General features: G+C 45.2%; 1 protein-coding gene across 3 annotated transcripts in view; it reads left to right on the top strand.

Annotated features, from left to right (window-relative positions):
- Positions 1-17,314, top strand: part of ANKEF1 (ankyrin repeat and EF-hand domain containing 1) — a 250,905-nt gene that overhangs the window by 222,733 nt on the left and 10,858 nt on the right. For all 3 annotated transcript variants that reach the window (XM_085612664.1, XM_085612665.1, XM_085612663.1), the window contains one exon: positions 8,204-8,326. In XM_085612664.1, the coding sequence (XP_085468790.1) occupies positions 8,204-8,326 (123 nt within the window). The remainder of the gene's footprint in view (positions 1-8,203; positions 8,327-17,314) is intronic.

Genomic DNA, 17,314 nt, shown 5'->3' on the forward strand with positions numbered 1-17,314 from the left:
GGGGTCAGCCCGTATGCTGGTGGTACCAGAGTGCTTCAGAGCCTTCCTACTGGGGTTGGATCATGCCATTCCATTGGCAGGACATCTGGGGCAGACCAAGACCTTTGAGAGGCTGGTCACCCACTTTTATTGGCCCCAGATGCGCAAGAGCTCAGACGCTCATTGCAGGACATGTGAGACTTGCCAGGCAAGTGGGAAGAAGATCAAGGCCCCACTCCAGCCCTTTCCAGTTGTTAGTACCCCATTCGAGCGAGTGGGCATTGACATTGTGGGGCCCCTGGACCCCAAGACAGCCATGGGCAACAGGTACATCCTGATCTTGGTGGAAATGCCACCCGGTACCCTGAAGCCATCCTGCTCAGGACAGTGACAACCCCCGTGGTGGGACGTGCACTGATGGGGATCTTCTCCCGTGTGGGGTTCCCCAGAGAGGTGGTGTCTGACAGGGGAACCAACTTCATCTCCCAGTATATGAAGTCTCTGTGGAAGGAGTGTGGGGTAACTTATAAGTTCACCACTCCTACCACCCCCAAGGTAATGGTCTGGTTGAAAGGTTCAACCGGACCTTGAAGGGCATGATCATGGGCCTAGAAGATCCCCTGAGATGTAAGTGGGACGTCCTCTTGCCATGCCTGTCGTTTGCCTACCATGAGGTGCCACAGAAGTCCTTAGGGTTCAGTCCCTTTGAAGTGCTCTATGGCCATCCGGTAAGAGGGTCTCTGATTCTGGTCAAGGAAGGCTGGGAGCAATCTCCCAGGAAACCTCCCCAAGATGTATTTAGCTACATATTGGCCTTCAGGAACCAGACTCGGCGTTTCAGAAAAATTGCTGAGGCAAATCTGGAAGCCAGCCAGGAGGAAATGAAATGTTGGCACGACCAGAATGCCACTCTGGTCGAGTTTCAACCTAGTCAGAAGGTTTGGGTACTGGCCCCAGTGAAGCCTTGTGCGCTCTAAGATAAGTGGACCGGTCCATTTGAGGTGGTAGCGCGCAAAAGTCCAGTTACCTACTTGGTGGACTTTAAGTCTCCCAGGAACCCCCTGCGGGCCCTGCATGTGAACCGCCTGAAGCCCCACTTTGAGAGGTCTGAAGTGGGCATGCTTCTTGCCACAGATGCTGGGATGGATGAGGAGAGTGAGCCTCTTCCTGACCTCCTGTGTGCAGGAGAGAAGGATGGGTCAGTGGAGGGTGTGGTCCTCTCCACCACACTGACCCCTGAGCAGCAGAGAGATTGTCACCAGCTGTTGGGGCAATTTTCTGATTTGTTTTCCCTGGTGCCTGGTGTCACTGAGTGGTGCGTCCATGAAGTGGACACCGGGGACAGTCCTCCTGTCAAGCACAAGGCTTACAGAGCGACTGACAGGGTCAGGGCCTACATTAAGGAGGAGGTCTCCAAAATGTTTGCCCTAGGGGTGATTGAGTCCTCTAGCAGCCCTTGGTCCAGCCCCGTGGTCTTGCTACCAAGAGCTGCAGCACCTGGTGCCACTCCTGAACTTAGGTTCTGTGTTGACTACCTAGGTCTCAATTCGGTCACAAAGACCGATGCGCAGCCCAATCCCCAGAGCTGATGAGCTCATAGATCGGTTAGGGGCTGCCCGGTACCTCAGCACGTTTGATATAACGTCTGGGTACTGGCAGATCGCTTTAACTGATGGGGCAAAGGAGAGGTCAGCATTCTCCACACCAGATGGGCACTACCAGTTCATTGTGATGCCCTTTGGGATGAAGAATGCCCCTGCCACCTTCCAGAGGTTGGTCAACCATGTGTTGGTTGGGCTGGAGGATTTCAGTACCGCCTACGTGGATGACTTTGCGGTGTTTAGTTCCTCCTGGGAGGACCACTTGCGCCACCTCTGGGAAGTGTTGATGGCGCTGCGCAGAGCAGGCCTCACAATCAAGGCCAGTAATTGCCAGATTGGGCAGGGTTCTGTGGTATACTTGGGACATCAGGTTGGGAGTGGCCAGGTGGCACCCCTACAGCCCAAGATTGAAACCATCCTGGCTTGGGAGCCCCCAAGGACCCAGACTCAGGTGAGGGCCTTCTTAGGACTCACAGGTTACTACAGGAGGTTTGTCAAGGGGTATGGCAACATTGTTGCACCCTTGACTGAGCTGACTTCCAAGAAGCAGCCAAAGATTGTGAACTGGACTGACACCTGTCAGAAAGCTTTTGATGCCCTCAAGACTGCCATGTGCACAGCACCCGTACTCCGGGTGCCCAATTTTGCTAAGGAATTTATTGTCCAGACAGACGCTTCAGAGCATGGGGTGGGGGCCGCTCTGTCACAGATAAATGAGGAGGGACTAGACCAACCTGTAGCCTTCATCAGTAGGAGGTTACTTCCACGGGAACAGAGGTGGAGTGCAATTGAGCGTGAGGCATTTGCTGTGGTCCGGGCGCTGAAGAAGCTGAGACCATACCTGGTTGGGACTCACTTCCAGGTTCAGACAGACCACAGGCCACTCAGATGGTTGATGCAGATGAGGGGTGAGAATCCCAAGTTGTTGAGGTGGTCCATTTCCCTAAAGGGTATGGACTTCACGGTGGAACACCGCCCTGGTACAGAACACGCAAATGCTGTTGGTCTGTCCATATTTTTCCGCCTTAGTGATGAGAACTTCCAAGGGGATGGGTAGTTCTCCCCACATTTCAGCTGGAGGGGACACGTGTTAGACCTGGCACCATTGGCGTGGGTCTCCCTTCCATTTTTCGCTGTTGTCCCCTCTGTTTTTGCTGGTATTAGATGCTCTGGGCGCTGTGCCACTGCCATTCAGTGCCACAGCAAGAATGTTCCTTGTGTAAATATGACATATAAATTGGTATATCCATGATTGGCTTATTTGGTTTGCCTGTTAGTACCTAGTAGCGTGGCCTGTGTGTGCCCAGGGCTGGTAAACCAAATGCTGCTGGTGGGCCTGCAGCGCTGGTTTGCGCCACCCACAGAACCCGCTTGTAAAGTGTGTCTCAGACCTGCCACTGCAGGGTCTGTGTGCAGTCCAGAACTGCCATCTTGGCTGTGAAGTGCACCCACTTCCCAGCCCCTGAACCTTCCCTTGGCATCATGTAAGTCGCCCCTATGGTAGGGTATGTGTAAGGTAGGACATGCCTTGGTGTGTGTAGTATGTACTGGTAGTGAATTACACCCAATTTAGTTTTTTACTACTGTAAGGCTACCTGTTCTCCATAGGCCAGAATGGGCAGTTTGACTATTACATTCTATAGTCCTAACTGACCCAAGGAACATGGTAGAAAAACGAATTTAGTATGCCTGAGCTAAGAATATTAAATATATCTTTTAGTGGAGTTTATTTATATATTCTGTTTGAAAATACCACTTTTAGAAAGTAATTTTTTTTGGCCAAAGCCTTCCAGTGTGCTCTGATGTTATGTGTATTGGCTGTCTGGTTTTGTAGGGACAGGGCAGGCTGAGTCAGACCTGGGTTGAATAGAAAGATCTGCATTGGAGTATGGGGAGAGGTAGCTCCTTGACCTGAATAGGGCTGTGCCTGGCAAAGTGAATGCTGGCTCCACCTCCTACTGTGCGTCTGATGGCAGACCCCCTCTTTCTGAAAGGAAGGATGCAGCCTGGTAAACAAAGTGCTCCAGGACTGGGCAGAACTGGTTCTGGCTGGGCTCAGTGACTTGTAGCTTTTCAGAACAAAGACTTTTGGGGTATAAATATCTGTGCTGAAACCCCTACAATTTGTATTGCTCCTGGATGTCAAGAAGAACCTCTGTCCTTGTAACTGAAGGAATTTGCAGGAGAGGACTGTCCTTGTGCTTGTGTGCTGTGTTTGGGATTGGCCTGCAGTAGTTGTCACTGGACTTGGAAGAAGAGGAAAAGGAATTTGAAGAGAACTTTTATTGTTATCTTGCTAAAGCAATCACCCAAGGGCTAGAAGAGAGCTAGCCTCCTGCTGGAGTCTCAGGCACATCAGACTCCACCACCAGCCTCCTGATTCCTCCCAGCGAGGATTTCTATCTGCAGGTGACGCTCCTGTGAGTTCCAGGGCCTCTAGTTCTACTACAGAGAAGAGAGTGCTGAAATCGCCGCTAACGCCCGTTTGCGAGCCGCGCAGCTGAAGAGCGTAGGAAAAATCATTGCGCTTCTGCCGCAGAGCGCTCGCAAACCAAGGATCATCGCATCGCACGCTTGCAGGCCACAAAGTGCTCACTAACACCCAAAGATCATCGCATCGCACGTTTGCGGGCTGTCGAGTGCTCGCTAACCAAGGATCATCGCATCGAGATCATCGCATCACGACATCGCAGTGCAGGCGCCGTGCGTCCACCATTTTCATTGCATCACACCCGGATCATCGCTCCCTCGCGGAGTGCCATTTCTTCTCATCGCAACAAGGTCGCACATGCAACAGGTTCGGTGCATCATCCTCCCTTGCGGCAAGGATTCAACGCATCGCCGGCTTAGCGTGAAGAAGTTTGTCGCTTTGTCCCGCACGCATCTGCAGATCAGCGCATCATCCTCCCTTGCAGCAAGGATTCAACGCATCGCCGGTCTCGCTTGACGAAAACCATCGCTACAGCTCGTTTGCGACATTTTGTTTGGTTTGCTACAAAATCCAGGTACTTTGGAAGTAAAAGGGTTGCAGAGATCACTGCTTTGAACTGAACTCCTCTTTGCACACTCTGAACTATTTTTGCAGCATTTCAAGAATAATCCTATTTTACAGTATTGTGTCTTTTTACCGTTATTGGTCTTGTGTTAAGTCTAGATATATAGATACTTATTTTTTCTATAGTTACTTGTGTGGTGTCCCTTTGTAGTGTTCTGTGTATGGTCATAAATGCTTCACACACTGCCTCTGAGATAAGCCTAGCTGCTCGTGCTACGTTACCACACGGTTGAGCAGGGGTTATCAAAGGGCGTAGCCCGCTTACTCTGACTTAGGAAGAAGGGTCCCTACTTGGACAGTGGCCAGCCATTGCCAACTAGAGACCCCCATTTCTATCACTCTCCTGCTCATGAACTGTTTTAAGTCACAGACCCAACTTCCTCCACACCTACCACTCATTGTTGAAGTTCTGCCTTCTCAGACAGTGTGCGGCAACCTTGCTGGCGGCTTCTGAGGCAACCTGGTGCATTGCTGCATTGTCCCCCTTCACCTGTAAATAATGGTCAAGAGCCTCCATCCGATGTATCTGAAGAAACTGAAGGATTTTCGACAGAGTAGGTTCTTTGGTGCCTAACGTATCAGCATAGTTAGCTTGGCCAGAAAAAGTAGCATCAGATCCAGCCACACAATGCGAGGGTACACCCGGGGAGTCTGCATTGTTGCCTAATCTGTGAGATATTTAAATTAGAGCCTGGGCTACTTCCATTTGAGATATAATCATCCTCCCTGAGGAGTGATGATTGAGATTGTAAACAGGGCCAATATTGGACATCAGCGAGACCAGAGATTTAACCTCGCCTTTGGAGGTAAACCATTAAGACAAAGGGCTGTCCTTATAGACAGTTTTTGTTCAGGTGAGACCATATAATCCACTTGGGTATCAATGTACTGGCTGTATCCTTCTTTTCAAGTCCTTTTATAACTTTAGCTCTGGCTTGTTTCTTACCAGGGATATTTACTATCCAAGTGCTCGGGAGTCGGGGAGGGTTTATTACTTACCCCCCCTTCCAGTCTTATGTCGCATTCTTTATCCTTATTTTAAATAATTCAACTGCATGAACATTCAAAGCCCCTAAATCTCCATATCTCTGATCGAGGGTCCCACAAGTATGTAAAGTAGAAGTTTCCAAAGTGTTACCACCCACTTCAGCTTGCTCTGCTATTTCTAATCTTAGTAGAGATTGTAGTCTGCCATTATCATTGATTCCCATAGGACCATGCCCTGCGTTATCAGCAATGGGCTCAGGAATATGTGTGGTGCCAAATTCAGCAAGAGATAATGAACCCTCCGGGGATAGTGCTAAAACGCTGACATCTGAAATCTTTTTTGAAGCATCAATGCTATTGCAAGAAACATCTTACCCCACCTCCAAGATTGTACCAGTTGCCAAATCCATGGAAGGCTCTCGTCAGTCATTCCCTTAGGGCTCAGAACCACATTCAAAAGTACTTCCACCATCATAGAATCCATTACATCCACTTTCCCCTTACTGCAAGCCTGCAGCAGACCTCCCACGTTGCCAGACTGCAGCAATCTCAGTATAGGTCGCCCGACCCAGGAGTCCGATGTTGGCTCCTGGGCCAGTTCCTCATCTGCAGTTGGGCCCCCGCTTCCTCCCCGTTGCATGGCTCCGAGCGATGATGCCATCACAGGTTTTCTCACTCTCCTGGAGTGAGAGCAGCTCTGCCAGTGAGCCACCCGTGCTTGCGGCAGACAGCACCGCATGATAACACTGAGCTGCCACCGCATTGAAAGCAGCCCGAGTCCTTGAGACACCGCAGTCACCTCCAGTCAAAGGGTGTCTGGTCCTGGCTGAGTTTCACCTGGGTCTGCCAGCGGGGCTGAAACCAACCCTGAATCAGGTAAGTGAGGCGGCATGGTGGGAGCCGTCCGAGGGAGTGCTCACCGCAGCTGGATCAGCCCGCCATCTTCCTTTTCATCAGAGTGGTTTGTATACTGATTGTACATTGGGAAGGTGGGTCAGGAGGAGGTCTATTTTTTTTCAGTTTCTCTTCTAAAAGGATGAACAACTTCTACTAGCTTTATTTAAACATGTTTCTGTTGATGTTTGCAGAAGGGATTGCTGACTGGGAATTGCAAACAGCTTTTTTTAATGCTTATTTTCCTTGTTTTATTTCTGCTCTTGCAGGTGGATTTAGCCTCAAACATATCCTATATGAATATTTGCTTTCATTGTGTAATTTTGCAAGCTCGTCCAATTACGGATTTTGCAACATACATGATATGTGTTTCCAAGGTCTTCTCTTAACTATCAGTTCTTTCAAAACCGTATGTGGCATATTTAAAGATACGGTCTGAAACAAGTTATTTTGTAGCACTTGTTCTAATAGGTCTATTCCTCAATTACACAAAACAAGGAGATAAATGTATATTAAAAGTGTAAGCAAACACGAACAAAAAAACTGACGGTGTTCCAGATGCATTACAAAAGGTGAAAGAGTGAGAACATTACAGAATTATTAATTCACTTAATAGTTTCTACAACATTTACGCTGTTTCACAAATTTTCAATTGGACAACGTTGTATTATTACCACAAGTGCCATTGGCGTAAGTGAAACATCCAGCTCTTCATCATCATCATCATCAAGTACTTACCTGTAGTCACGAAAATCACCTCATAGTTCCTGCATAGACTTTGAGATGAGCCAAATTTCGATCAGTATTTATAACCTCATTAAGGTAGACCAGTGTACATAGCCATTCCTTCCTTATTGGCACTGCAAGACCTTCCACTTTCTTGCAGTACTTCTTTTGGTTATAGATAGAACAAGGGATACAAATGTGGCCACCAATTTAGAGATACTGTGAGAAAAGGACAACCCACAAAGATCCTCAAACAGCACCACCACCACCCACACATTTATATATATGCTGCACTTTTAACCACTGTGGGTAAATACTTTGCTTCTTTAGGGTGGTCTAGGAAAATGCTGAAGATCAACATGTACATAATGCTTACAATAAATCCTTTTCTCCGCATGTAATTACAACGCAGTCGTTACAACAACTGCGTTGTAACAACGTGCGGAAGGGGCAGAAGGTGTTGGATTTACAATCCAACACCTTCCCTACTGTTGCACAGACTGTAGTTGGAATAGTCAATAATACTATTTCAACATCCAGCACCCCCCATAGAGCAAGTCGTTGTTATGACTTGCAGGGTAATGGTATGCGTTGTTACAACATGGTCGTTGTAACAACCGCATTGTAATTGCATGCGGAGAAAAGGCAAGCATTCTAAGGAGGCATATTCAGATCAACATCCCTCCACACTTCAGACATTCATCCAGTACATTCTCAGTCAGTTTAATAAGTGTCCTAGGAGTCACTTGTGAAGTGCCAGAAGCTGATCATGTTTAGTGTTCGTTAAATATGGATTGAAAACAGTTACCATTGGGCAACTGAATGTAAAAGTACATCTCTCACAATGCATTTTCAAATACAAAATGAACAAATTCAGTAGTTTCTTCTAATTGGTAATTTATTTATTGTAAATAAGAGAGCATGCTTGTTATTAATTCCTGCACCTCTCCTTTCGCTGCAGCAACCTGTTGTACTGAGCCCACTGCCGCTTTCCAAGGAAAACCGGAAGAAAAGCGTGGCTTACTTAAGTGACGTGATAGTTGGAGCAGCCAATAAAGTAGACATTACCTTTGTTCCAAAAACGGTAAGTACTGTAAAAAAAGAAACGATTTAGTGATTAATTAAGTGGGTCTCATTGGATGAGGTATCAGTTACAAAAAGCACAGGCTACATAATTCATTCGCACCATTTCCCTGCTACTGTACACTCTTTAATTAATAATTTCATACCATCAACTGGGGTGAGTTCAAATTCCAACCATAGTGGAAACCTGGATTGTAACAAGGTCAATAACTGGAAATCACCTGTAGCATATGGTGTTATTTCAGAATATAATTGACAAACAGTTCACAGTGCTTCCAGTGACCACTTCCGGCATATGTGGTTACCACAACTCACAGTCCACAGGCTTTGGCCCAGTCAACACAGTGATACTGCCCACACCAGCCCCGCCTAGCATACGGGGTCGTTGCCTCACTACCTCACAGAGTTTTGGACCCTTTCTTCAGGGTAGTATTCCTCCAGCAGCACCTCCTAGCATACGAGTCCAACACCTCGCTATCACGCATGGGCTGTGGCCCAATCAGTGCAGCACGACACATGGATAACTTCACAGCGCCTCTCTACTGGCATACGGGGGGTTGCCAAATTTGTCCTGCACACGGGCAACAACCTAATTGGGGCAGCAGTTGTTTCCTCACACCTCGCGCAGGGAGTCCACTTGTCAGGGCTCTCCACTGGATCTTGCTCCCTCCAATGCTGTCCGCTTCCTCACAGGGCACACTGGTCTTGGCTAGCAGGCAGGCACTGTAGCTCCAGACTCCAGCGTAGGTGGACTTGGATTCCCTGGGTGATGTCCTCTCACCCATCAGGGAGACTAGCAAAAGCCTTGCAGAGCTTCCCCTCCTCACACCGCCCATTTGGTTGCTTGCCACATGACTGTTTTTTGGGTCTCAACCTCATCTTCCTATTGTCCATTTCCAGACACCAAATGTGATTTAGGGTCCGAGTCTTTGAAGTTTTTTAGGGGTTCTGCTTATTTTGAATTGTCCACTCCTCTGTTCCCTCTTCCTCTTTAAATCAGTCTTTCACAGCAGTAGTATCTCCAAAGTTGATAGTCCCACAACGCAGGCCATGGGAGCAACTAGAGTTCACATCTGGATGTCAGCCACAATTATATCTGCTTTAAAAGGGTAGCTGAAAGCCCTCAGGTATATGCTTTATGATTCTCTTATCAGCCCCATCTCCTTCCTGAAATGTGGCTAGGCCCTTCCCTTGTGAAGTCTACAGGGGAGGCCTGGTCCTCCCCTTCCAAATGATCCAGCGGGTCACTAACCTCAGGTACTCAACTACCATATACTCACCTGGGCCCACAAACATACAAACTCACATAGGCTAGTAGATACCGCTGGGGTCAATTTATTGTACTAATACCTATAAGATGAATTTATCTTCTCATTTCTTACCAAACCTTTCTGACCAAATGTACTTTCTTCTAGTCATTGGACCTTTTAGGTAACAGTCTAGGTAAAAATTGACATAGAAATAAACCTTCTTTAAATACCCACAGACTCAGGAGAGTTTTAAATGTTTATCTAGTTAATTCATGTGAGCCAAGAACCAAAATACAGTTAGAACACCGTCTTCTCCAAGGAGAGGAAGGGAACTAAATTTAAGTAGAATAATAGTTAAACAAAGTTATTACGATGACAGAACCTCAATAGGGAGAAAACAGAGAGAGCAGTACAATGACATACTACACAGAATTATCGTTACCTAGAATGGTGTGAAAACCAACCCCTTGGCCAAGGAATTGGAATGGGTCCCCTGGGACAGATCAGGTGACAAAGACTCAGGACAGGATTCAGGGACAGGATAGATTGACCTCTTCTAGATACGACGCCTGTGTTGCACCCCTCTCTGACACTATCTTCCTCCTCGATTCTTCCGCGATCTTCTTCTAATTAATTGTCTCAAAGTTCTAAGTCTGGAAATGGATCTTCTTCAGTATTCTTTTAATTCTCGGACAGCATCTCGGTCTCTCAGCATTCTGGTCTCGCTGCGGTCTGCGATCTGTGAATCTCTCAAACTGACTAACTAAACTACCTCAATTATACCTTTCTAATGGCATGTACCACCCCTAAATGTTTCAAATTTATGAAACTCCTAAATCTGATTGGACAGAAAAAGGGGAGATGATCATCACTAGGATACAAAAAGGCTATTGAAAATTTGTCATTGCCTAGAGGGTGGAGAGGATTCAGAGTCAGAGTAATTTCTCCCAATATAATCAAATTCACAAATGGTTTTACTCCAACTAGCCAGCTAGTGGTCGGTATTTTAGCACGTAGATGGAATGATGTGAAGTGTCTGGTGAGGGAAATTTTAACTTCACCAATAGGTGAGCAAGGAAGCAATTCCTTTTGGTTTAGGTACCCTCACACACCCTAGTGGTGTCATGCTTCATCATCGGGTCACCCCGACGCCTAAAAGTCGGGGTGGGCTCAACCACAATGTTGGGAGCTCTTTGAAGATAATGTAGACCAGGGGGGACTAAATACTAAAAAACCTCAGGCAGATCCCCAGTTTCCCTTTATTTTTGGGTCTGGCTGGGTTAATAAAATTGTTAAAATGGGGTCTTTTTAGGAGGGTTATGGTCCTAAGACCCTAGTGCCAACATGTTTCAGTCCGTTTTTGTGGCCGTAAAGGTGCAGGACTTTCTTCAGGGCTAGAGTGGCCTCCCTGGGAAGCAGAAAGGAAATTCCCTATTCTGTTTATTAAGGCAAGTGCAGAGTAGCTGCTCCTTGCGTAGATGACTGATAGATTAATCCGTCACTCGTAGTATTCCATCTGTAAGAGAAAAAAACATGGACAAACAAACATATATCTAATATTTGTAGGTTTTTTGGGGGGATTTTCCAAAGTGATGTGTCCCACAACGTGCTTTTGACAACACAACGACACCAAAAAGTGCCAGGTCCTTCTATGACAATATGGTGCTCGTGTGTGTCCACACATGTGCCACTCGCAACTGTATCTGTACACAATTAATCAAAGTGACAGATATATTGTGCGGTGGCGATTTTACTCGCATCCTAACTGCTTCTTCATGCCAGTTAGTGAGTACTATCAATGTAAAAAAACTCTCACATATCCCGCTCTTAAACAACACTCATCCCGTTTTTGTGCAATAACATAGTAGCATGTACCATGCGTGATTATTAAAAACATCCTTGATACATTGGTGCATCGTTATTTGTTCTAAATGCACCCGTCTCTTACCCGAACTTCAGATGTAATCCATTCCTCAGGAGATCAGTGGGCTAAACGGGGTAGCTCTATAGTCAAACCCTGTCAGCGGGGTTCCCCAAGTATAGAGGAATAGAAAAGAGAAGAAAAGGAGAGGAGGAGTATTGGGAGTGCAGCGTGGCAAAAAAACTAAAAAATAGGAGTATCGGATTTCGTCTTGGTAAAAAGGTCAAATGTGCCCATATCTGAGATAGTTCACAGTGCTCTCCCCACTTACTTTGTCAAGAGTCCTGCCCCGCCACTCAACCTACTCGGTCCCGATCTCCGGCTTTTTGCGCCGTTGTGTTGTGGATCGGTTACCTTATACTTCCGTATCTGCGTGTTTCTCGCGGGATTGGTTCTGCCTGAACCCGTGGTCAATGACGTCAGATTGTAGTCCCCCTGGATGGAAACCAAAGGAATTGTAGTTTTCACATCCGGGTTATCGTGTTTGTGAACAAGAAAACTTGTGTTTAGATCAAACCAATTTAGAGGCTGTTTTAATATGATTATTACACAAGATTATTTTTTTCAAAGCGAGTTACTGACACGAAACACGGTGGGGGAAAAAAGTATGTCTGTTGATGTAGCTTATCAAGGGATTGATTATACACGACCCGAGGAGGGTAAACTCCACAAGTAGTCCCAATAGTTCAGAGAAACCTGGGAGATGTGGTCTGTTATTACAGGAGAACCGCGATAGAAGAGAATACACCAAATGTGTGTTCTTATCATCTAAAATCAAAAAGGTCTTGATCTTACTGCTGACTACTTAATTTTGTCCCGAATGGGACGGCCCAATGTCCTGGAATGACAAATAGATATTAATGTCAAATCGCGGGTTGCTGGGGCGCATTGTGCGTGAGTCCAGTTATGAACTGTTTCTAGTGTATGTTTGTAAAGATGCCCCCACAGTGGGTATTATTGCATCTAATGTACCTGTCATATAGGATTAGATGGATTTGTTAAGTCACAAGTGCCATGGAGCCCCACTAGCAGAAGCTTGTATACATTTTGTAAAAGGGGGGAGGTCATGCCCACAGATGGTAATCAAATTATTATTTAGGATTTTCATTTCAGATATACTGAGAATATAATCACCATGCGGGTATTAGAGGCAGAGTTATGACGGGTGAATAGTTTTTACTTATTCAGTTGGTTCCATGGTATAGAATCATTAAGGCCCTTTTCATGGGTTTTTAAACGATACACCCATCGTTGTTCTCGCTCTAGCAGTTTTTTCTGTTGATTCCCCGTACTTTTAATTTTTTCCAATACAGTCCATCTGATCTCTGTGTCCTTGTGGTTCTTTTCGTGGTAATGTGCTGTGAGTCTAGTGGCTGTCACTGCTCTCCTTATCGTACTCCTGTGTTCGCTAATGCGAATCTTCACTTTCCAGCTAGTCATCCCGATGTACGTCATGTTACACGGGCACTTGATCATATAAATGACTGACTCGGAGTTGATCATCACACCATGCTAAGTTTAATATTTTTCTTTAAGCTCATTGTTCTGTGTTCCCGCCCCTTAATTTACTTTCCCATGCTTTATTTCCCTCCCGAGTTCACATTTTATCGATCAAAATTTTACAATTTAATAATTTCTTCATTCATCAGTCAGGAAGACGATTCTGTTGCCAGGACAAGTCGTGGCCTTGGATGAGTTTCAAATTCATTCGTCATGGTCCCTGGCGGGTTACAAGTACGCATGAGCAGAGGCCACGTGGGGTATGGACATCGGTCATCCTTTGAGGCCCAAAATACGAACTAATAAAGAAGTCAGAAAGAGACATATTAAATTAAAAATAAAATGATTTCACTGTATACCACCTATCTCTACTCTAACCCACTTTACTTATATAAATCTTTCTCATTAGCATTTTAATAAATTTGCAGGGTTTAGTTACAGCAAAAGCATGCGCATTAACATGTGAGTTCCAAGTGGCCATTTTGAAAGCGATTGCGCAGCTGCAAAGATTTCCCTCCAAAGCATAGGCACGTCATTACTACGTAGATATAGTTGACGCATGCGCAGTAAAGATTCCCGCGTTAGCAGCCATTTTTAGTCACTCTCGGGTTACTTGTTAGTACGACACATAGGCAAGCTTCCCCTAAGCTTAAATGTTCGAATTTTTGATGTATTATTAGTATTTACAAAACACAATTATTATGGTATTACGAGTTATCTGAGAAGATTGCATTCGAGCAAGTCTCTTTTATACGAGTCCTTGCTCCATCACAAAGGACCTGTTTACTCCTACAGATCCCTACACAGTATACTACCACCACCGCACTCTGCCAGCTTAACTCCTGGTGAAGGCAGTAGCCTTCAACCACTAAGAGGGTAGCGCTTTGGGCACCCCTCATGGTCCAACAAGACCACACCCATGAGACAGACTTATGTCATGGCGCACATGCATGATCCATGTTTGCATAGGACAAGTCAGCATTAGGGATCCAGACAATGATGCAGTTGGGTTCTCAGGGCTTGAGTGCACTTCTATTACCATGTAGACGACTTTTCCGTCCCAACATCTGCCTTCAGATTCTGTAAATCAAATGTACAACAAGTTGAAGTCATTGGCAGATGTCAGGTGCTTTACTAGCTGAGACTCAAATACTTAACAAGGTCAAAATTTAAGAATGATTAATGGAGATCTGAAGGGAAGCTACAAAGGTGGGAGCACAGCCGAGGAAGAGAAGAGAACAGATGCATTGTTGTACATTTCACCTACTTTTTCACGATGCTGCTCAGTTTTGTTCAGTTTAGAGGAATTGTGTGGTGTTAATGGAAGTGTGGGATCTAAAGATGCAGATTTAGGTGTAAACACCCTGGAATGCTTTTTGCTGCTTGATCTTTTCATGTCAGGGGTCATGATAGTCTATTGTTGTCTAAAGCGTCAGCATGAAGTTTGGGAATTGATGGCAGGCAGGTGTGAAGATTCCACTTGTTCTCAAGTTTCTTTTGGTCTGGAAAGCTCTGACTCAAGGAGTCTCTTTTTCATCATTGTGGATTTCCATGCTACCAATGCATCTGGGAAATTTTCAGACACAAACCACCCTCATGAGGGAGGAAAAAACATTTTGTTGTATGCGAGGGCTTGAGCTTCTTTGGGAATGTTAGGATAATCAGCTGTTAGTTGTACATCAATTAAATGGTTCAACACCATAAATATTCTTGCTGCTAGAACACTGTTCTGCAGAACCATCTCAAATCTGGGAGCGGGCTGGAGGAACTTTGCACCAAGTGTCAACTTTCCGGCAACCCCCGATTATGCCCTGAGGAAAATGGAATCTGCAAACTCACTGGAATTTCAGACCTACTGACCTGAAACGCCTTTTCAGACTTTTCTGCATTTCAAATGTATGTGATGCAGCTCAGTGGGTTGTGCCATAGATTTGCCTGCACCGGATTTTTGCATTGCTCATTACCAGATGTTTGACTCTTTAGCACCTTCTTCAAGCTCAGATTGCTGAGTCCTAACACCAACCCAAAAGCAATTTCGAGAACAACATCAACTACTGTATTAATTGCGGCACATTCACTACACACGCCTTCCCTTAAAGTGCAGCCTTGCTGCTCTGGACAGCTTATTGAACGCAAGCCTAGCATACCTTCTGGAAAACCTGTTTAGCTCTGCAGGCCGAACTGGGGGTACATAACCCAGTGGGTCAGTTTCTGACACATTATCACTTTCTCAGGTGCAACACATTCTAGCAATCCATGCTAAAACTAGAATTGTTTTTCTTGGAACACAGTTGTTAATCATTTACATTTGCAATGAGTTCCACGTGGTTGCTAGAATTATTGAGTTGTAACATCTTCGGAGGCTTTGAAATAGAACAATGATATTAAACTGTAGTTTACTTAGACTATTAGATTATAATATTTGTATGGTCCATTGGTTAAGTGTTCAATTGTACTAGTGCTGCACTGGCTAAGGCTATTCCCTTTGTCACAAGTGATGAGAGAACAGCTATCCTGGCTTGAGGTGAAATTATTTGAGGTAAGTACTAACTAACCCTGTGTAACTGTATTCCGGTATCTGCTCTACAGTTCCTAAGAGGACAGTAATCTATCTGGTTAATGTGAATGTGTTTTTCTCTAATTTTCTGGCTTCGTATTGAAGAGAAGGCTGGGCTACACATTTCAGACTTAAGGCTAAAGAGCAGAGTATGTGATTATAAAATAAGGACACCTACTTGTATTGCTTATTGGGAACCTCCAATAAATTGGAGGGGTTTGTTGATGCATAGGTTGTTTATAGGGCTGTTCTTCATTTAGAACAGCTGTTCATCCATAATTTTCAGATGCTTGCTTCGTGAAATTATAAATACTCCTGGGGATGTATGTACAATTTTAAAGATATTCTAAGGTATTGCAAGTGAAACAAAATGAAGGCAAATTTAGGGACAAAATTTGACAGTGAACATCTTATTTAGCAACATTTAAGAATTTCCTCAAAAAGAATACTACAAGCAGCACATTAATATGATAATGAGAAACCCAGATCAGTTGTAAATTTATAGAATGTGTTTCCATATTTGAGAAATAATATGTTCTTACAAATGAAACATTTATTTTCTCTGTCTCTGAGAGAGTCAATATTTTTATGCTAAATCCTGATTTTGTATGCTAGATTCGATCCCCTACCTCTTCATTTCCTGGTATTGAACCGATGGATGAATGTGTGCATAGACCCTTGTTCAATTGAAGGGAAGATCTATGTAGGTGTCTGTAGGTGGAATTTTGATATGTTTTTCCACATGGATCACCAGATGGTGCCATTCCTGAAGGTTCTGGAAAAACTGAGGGCCTGTTTTAAGCGTTGGCAGACGGTACTCCCTCCATCAAGGTGGTTAAGGACACACACTCCACCACTCTGATGAGCTTCTGACCACCAGATTTAGAGCTACCTGCCCACCCAGCGGTCATCTCTGTACTCTGAAAGGAACTGCCATCAAGGCGGTTCCCTTCAAAGTACAAACAGTTTGATAGCCATTCACCAACTTTTAACCTTTTTTTGTTTTTCCGACACTGCCAAAGCGAGAGTTTGTTTCAGAAAAATAAAAAATTAATAACCCGCCCTACCCAGTTTTGACTTGGTGATCATGGACAGAAAAATAGACATGACACTTTCCACCCTAAATAGGGCAGGCCGTGTATTGCTCTTCCTCTGAAGGCCCCTACTCCTTCCGACATTTGGGTGAAGCTTTTTGTTGATGGAGCCACCAATGGCTCTGTTGAAGGAAAGGTCACGGTCTCTATATGAGAAGGGTGGACCAAGTGTTTGGTGGATAACATGCTCCGTTGGGATTGCAACGGAGTGATCTGTCCACCAACTCTAAATCATGCCCTATATTTAAAAAAAACTAAAACATACATACATTTAAAAAAAATCTGTAAGTATCCAATCTGTAAGAAACCCCCAGAAATTTAATATGTGAACACTTTTTTTTTTTTTAAGAACAGATTTTATTAAGCGATTGCATTACAGTTGCTGAGCCCTGACCTCCAGGTACGTCAGCCAGGCGGGTGTATCACAATAACAACATCACAATCCGTTTTGTTTTACTGTTAAACTAAGAACATGCTACTCCTACTTACAAACCTATACTATCCCCCCACCCTCCTCTCCCCCCCTAAACCCCTGCCCCCTCCTCCCGGTTCCCGCCCCCCCCATCGCATGGTCACTGTTTCGGTCCCCCTTCCTATCGCTCGGCCCCCATCCGTAACGTGGTGTGTTCCTGGCCTGCCCTGTCTCCTCATAATTCCAGCACTGGGT

Source organism: Triturus cristatus, chromosome 6 (genome assembly GCF_964204655.1).
Source record: "Triturus cristatus chromosome 6, aTriCri1.1, whole genome shotgun sequence".
NCBI lineage: Eukaryota > Metazoa > Chordata > Amphibia > Caudata > Salamandridae > Triturus > Triturus cristatus.